The sequence below is a fragment of the Nuphar pumila genome, chromosome 16 (genome assembly GCF_984573655.1).
Source record: "Nuphar pumila chromosome 16, dmNupPumi1.hap1.1, whole genome shotgun sequence".
Lineage (NCBI taxonomy): Eukaryota > Viridiplantae > Streptophyta > Magnoliopsida > Nymphaeales > Nymphaeaceae > Nuphar > Nuphar pumila.
The window spans coordinates 33,413,428-33,419,205 of record NC_143264.1 but is presented as its reverse complement, the minus strand read 5'-3'; the positions used below and the strand labels follow the sequence as shown (position 1 = coordinate 33,419,205).

The 5,778-nt window shown below is 38.0% G+C and overlaps 1 protein-coding gene across 1 annotated transcript; it reads right to left on the bottom strand.

Annotated features, from left to right (window-relative positions):
- Positions 1-713: 713 nt before the first annotated feature.
- Positions 714-3,251, bottom strand: LOC149813157 (putative pentatricopeptide repeat-containing protein At1g69350, mitochondrial). Its single transcript, XM_089991069.1, has 2 exons — positions 3,135-3,251; positions 714-3,023 (listed from the first exon to the last, which is right to left on the bottom strand). Exons 1-2 carry the CDS (start codon positions 3,249-3,251, stop codon positions 714-716), a joined length of 2,427 nt encoding a protein of 808 aa, XP_089847195.1.
- Positions 3,252-5,778: the final 2,527 nt, after the last annotated feature.

Genomic DNA, 5,778 nt, shown 5'->3' with positions numbered 1-5,778 from the left:
TTGCTTTGACAGGAATTTTTTCCCTTCTGTTCTTGTTAAATGCAGGAAGTACTGCCTCAGTTTCATCCTTCTGTTTGACATGATGACAATTGTCCTTCAATATGGAAGATAGACTCGGCAATTTTGCCATTCAGTATCATGAGAGGGCTAAACTGACAACTTATTTACTATGGCCATTTATTCGATTGTATCCAAAGGATCACATATATCATTTTCTGTTTCCACAAGGCTTCTGTATTTTTGCCTTTGAAAGTTGTTTCTGCAATAGAGGCTGATAAAGCCATAGACATTATCAGTAGAGACCAACTCACAAACACAAGCATCATTCCTCCTAGTTTCACTTCATGAAGATGCCTGTTGTCACAAACATGTAGTCTGCTTTACCTCTCTTTTTTCTTTTTCATATTTTCCGTTTGTTGTTGGATGTACCCAAACTCAGTGTGTGTTAGGTCAGCAACATGCCGAGCGCTCAGTCTTTAAAAAACTGAGCTTGTGACTGTACTGCTGTATGAATCACCAATAATCTCTACATGAACAATTTCCATTCTTGAAGTGATGGAAACGATTCAAATCTTTCATTATGATGTTTCTACCAGTAATTTTTGAAACCAACTTTGTGAAATCATCGCATTCATTGCAGACACAAAGATTTTTTATAATGCGTATCATTGTCCCTGGTCTTGTGTTGACGATTCCAAAAGCAATGGCCAGCCTCACTGTGAGTTTTGAATTTTGATGTCATTCTTACATTCTACTTCCTGTATGATATTCCCCATATCTGACATTTCCCCTTGTCCATGCATTAGATTCTCGAGAACCTCTAGAAAACGAAGAATTTCTTTTGATTGCGGATGAGATGTATCTCCTGCAATAAATTTGTGAATCCCATTATTCAACTCAATCATGCTGAACCCAGGCACCTTTCTCAGTCCTACATGTTTCATTATTGATCTAACCTTTCTAAACTCATTCCACTCTCCATCATCAGCATATAGATTTGCCAACAGAACATAATACCCTGAGTTTCCTGGTTCAAGATTTAAAATATTTTTCCTACTAATGTTAATCAGATCCATCCTACCACGAATCCGACATCCATGAAGAAGAGCCCCCCAAGTGCTTGCATTCGGTTTTATAGGCATTTTCTTTATAAAATCATAAGCTTTGTCAAGATAACCTGCACGGCTTAGCAGATCAACCATACAGGCATAATGATCCAAGCTAGGAACAATTCCAAATTCTCTCATCATCTTGTCAAAATAATATTCACCTTGCTCAACTCTTCCTGAATGGCTACAAGCAGCTAAAAGGCTCATGAAGGTAACTCCATTTGGTTTTATTCCCGAGACTATCATTTCATTGAAATAAGAGACGGCATTATCCACATGCCCGTGCATTCCATAACCAGCAATCATAGCACTCCAAGAAACAACATTTCTTTCTTTGATGTTCTTGAATATTTGCCGAGCCATCAGTATATCTCCGCACTTTGCATACATGTCTAGAAGAGCTGTATGACAATATGTGTCCTCTTCAATCCCATTCATTATAAGCTTATGATGAACCCACTTTCCCTTTTCTAGAGAACCCAGAAGAGTACAAGCTTGAACAACACTTACAAAGGCCACTGAATCCAGTTTGACATGATTCAAATGCATATGATCAAAGAGAGTTATGGCCTCAACTGCACGTCCGTTTTGAGAATATCCACTGATCATAGTGTTCCATGTTATTGTGCTTTTCTCTGCAATTCTGTTGAATATTTCATATGCAAAATCGACAAAGCCGCTTTTGCAGTACATATCAATTAGTGAGTTTTGAATAAATTCATTGGAATGGAAGCCAGTTTTCATGATATATCCATGGATTAAACTTCCTGTGATGAAACAACTGGAATCTGCACAAGCAGAGAGAGAACTTGCCAGCGTGAATGAGTCAGGAGAGACATAATCATTATGCATTTGGTGGAAGAGAGCCAAAGCGCTGTTTGATAATCCATGCTGCGCATAAACAGTGATCAGTGAATTCCATGAGGCAACTGTTTTCTGCTGTGTGCATCTGAAAACCTTAGAGCACTCAGCCAGTTTCTCACAACCAGCATACATATCAATCAAGCCAGAGCATAAATGCTCAAAATCTAAACCTCTTCTGATAATGAAACCATGAACTGACTTCCCCTCTCGCAAGCATCCTAGCTGAGAACATGACTGAAGAACAGCCACCATGGTCACAGAATTAGGATTTAGAGAAGACTTTTGCTGCATCTGGATGAAAAGTTTGAAAGCATCATGAGGACGGAAGCTGCGGTTGTAGCATGAAATCATCACAGTCCATGCAAAAACATCTCCCTGCAAGATCCTGTCAAACAACTTTCGAGCACTACCTAAATCACCACAGTTACCGTACATATCAACAAGAGAATTCACCAAAGGTCCATCGATCGCAGCTTCTTTTCGAACTATGTAACCATGAAGACACTTCCCCTGCTTCAAAGCACCCAGATCAGCACAAGATCGGGCTACTCCCAGCATCGTCACCGAGTCGACTTCTACACCTTCAGCACTCATTTGAGCGAAGACATGCAGGCTTTCAGTAGCTCTACCATTGCGTGCGTAGCCCAACACCATCGCACCCCATGAAACTATGTCCCTCCATGGCATTTCCTCAAACACTTGGTACGCATCATCTAGAAAGCCACTCTGCACGTACATGTGAACGAGGGCAGTCTCGATCGCGCAATCATATTCAAACCCACCCATAATTATCCTCCCATGCACCTTTTTACCCCTACCAACATCACGCAAACCACCACAAGCTTTGAGAACGGAGGGAAACGTAAAGCTCCCATGCTGAAGCTGTAAAACCTGCATTCTGTCATACAGCAAAACGGCATCTTCAAAGAACCCATTCCACACAAAACCCTTCATCATCACATCACAAAGAAAAGCATCTGGGCGTGAAATGGTATCAAAAACCAATCTGGCAAACTCAATATTACCAATTTTCGCATAAGAATTGATGAGCTTGGTGCAGAGTTTGTACACTGGTGCAGAAGGCTCGCCGGTTCGGAGACTCGAACCAGGTTCAAGCGTCGCATCCGCAAGGAGATGGGACTTACCGGAGATAGAGGTCACTTTAAGTTCGGTGGGGAAAGAAGTTTGTGTGAGATAACCAGAGACAATAAGGTGGGCATGGAGTTGAAGAAGAGTCTTGTTGGTGGCACAGGTTCTGAAAAGGGGTTCATATAGCATTTCTTGCTCGAGGTTTTCTTTGGGATGTTGTGGTTAATCAAGGGAGTTAGCAAAAGGCATGTCCGTTGGCTTCAGCAGAAACGGAAAGGTGTGAAAAATTAACTACAAGTACGGGCATTGTCTTGTGATGAATATAATGGGACGATCTTTGCTACCCTCGTGGGTAAAGGTATGCCCTAGTGAAAAAATTGTAATATTTTTATTTTTTCTCGTTTGTCTTTTTTTTTTTTTCATATTAACCCTTCAATGTGATCTACTTATTAAGTTTATAGAAACTCACATTTGGATAATGTATTTTTGATGTATATGTCAGATTTTACGAGGGCAATGCACCCAAGTTTTAAACCTCAAAAACCATATTTATACATCGAAAAACTATGATCCAATACTATTTTGACCATGCTGAACACATCCATGAGGTCAAATTTGCTCAATCTAATCATGGATAGAATAATATATAACGAGCATGTCAACTTGTTAAGCTCCCTCGTAGGCAAGGAAGGTAGCCAATAAATAGGTTTCACTCATCCCCTATATCATCCCTATCTTCATACCACGCCTTAAGATTTCATTGATGCATGTTGTTTTGATCAAATCAAACTCCACAGATGTGATCTGCATTATTGGTTTAGTGAAAATCAATATTTAAATCATTGAAATCTGACCTGGGTACAAGATTTTATGGTGATTCCAAAACAACGGTTGACAAAACACAAAATTTTGTGATATAAAAAATTGTATTTATTGGTCCAAAAAATATGATCTAAGGGTCAATTTCTTACAAAATTGGCCATGTTGAATCCTAAGGTCAGATTTGATCAAAACAATTTGCATCTTAAGTTTTGTGAGAGGAATGAAGATGGGGGATGACATAGGGGATGAGCAAAACCAAATTAGGTAACCGATGGTGCCTTAAGCATTAAGGGGTGGGCCATACAACAAAATGTCAATCTCTCCTGCACCCTACCACTTAGAGGGGTTTTAGGGATATCTGATTATTGACTTTTAGGACATTTTTGCTCTTTACACATGCAAACCTACTGAGGTTCGCACAATAAACGCTATAGAAAGTTTGCAACCTTTCAATAAAAAGGAGATTCATATGATCATTTTGCGGACCTCATGACTTTCTCATAAACAAATTTGCCAACTTGGTTTATTTTCATCCCACTAAAGGAGATTCACATATTGAACATGTGCATCTCCTGAGATTCGCAACTCCTATGTGAACCTTATCTAATTGAAAGGTTCTAGCTTGGCAGGTTTGCCTCATGAATTTGCAGCAATCCCAAAATTTGTGTGCACGTCATGCAAACCTCCATTAACTGAAAGCCTGTGAAGCTCTGCAAATATAGTATGACCTTCGCGAAAATACCCTACGAACCTCCCTTAAGTAAATTTGCCTTAACGAGGTCCACAAATATGTGTTGACATTCGTGGTCACCTGTTGTGAATGTTCCTGACGTTCACACTCTGATTCGACCTCCGCAAATATAGTATGACCTTCACGAAGGAAACCTGTGAACCTTCTTTAACTAAATACTCCTCACATACGTCTATAAATATATGTTGACATTTACAAATTTCTGTTGTGAATGTCATCACTCATTTGTGAATGTCCTCGTTACGTTCACAAGATGATTCACTAACATCCTCTGTGTATAAGGATCTTCTGACCTCATTGGCAAACTTGCCGAACATTTGCACATTAGACATGAAATACATAAATGTTCTCAAGACTTTAATATGATTTTTTTTCATGTTTTCGAGAATCTTTGTACAAGCATTAAATGCAACACTTTATTTTTTCAAAAGATGGTTAGCATTTTAAGGCTATTTTCATATAAACTAGAGTTTTTGTGGTCCTTAACCCATTTTTTTCAAACGTGTTACTCTTGACAAAAAAATTGGGGACTATTTTCTGACAATTTTTTTTGATGCTATTGTTTTCTCTACGTCTTGTGGCGACACTTCATTGACAACTTTTTTAGCGTTCGAGACATCATCAACATTGAGATATTCCTGTAAGCACATATTTTTACTGTTGAATTAATTATTTTTTTATTTTTTTTGGCATGAATCAGTTATTTTTTGAAATATTGGCATGAATCATTTATTTTGTAAAAGAATTGCATGGCTCTCAAGTTATCTTTGCATATTCAATAACCTATTCTATTTTCTTGTTTGTTTAATTCATTTTCATGTGAGTCTATGTTTCTCGCTTTATTTTCTTAATTTGGTATGCCTTCATTTTCATGTAGTTTTTCATCTGATGTGGTCATGAGCTTTACACTACAAAAAATTTGTATTTAGTGCATTGCTTGCCTTTAATTATTAAATTTATTGAATAAAGTTTTTTTTAATGAGTGATCGATGGATTCTGAACATCTTCATGCTTATGAGCTTGTACTTTTTCATAGAACCCCTTATAGAAAAATTTACACTAGATACTATCCCGTGCTCTTTTTTTGTGCTTTCAATTTTATCACTATGGACATATATTATGTTACAAAGTGTAACTCTTTTT

Bases quoted from the DNA above. Each gene is read 5' to 3' on its own strand.
- LOC149813157 (XM_089991069.1), bottom strand. From the start codon at position 3,251: ATGCTATATGAACCCCTTTTCAGAACCTGTGCCACCAACAAGACTCTT. The intron at 3,024-3,134 runs GTGACCTCTATC...CTCTGCACCAAG, and splicing joins CTTTCCCCACCGAACTTAAA to CTCATCAATTCTTATGCGAA.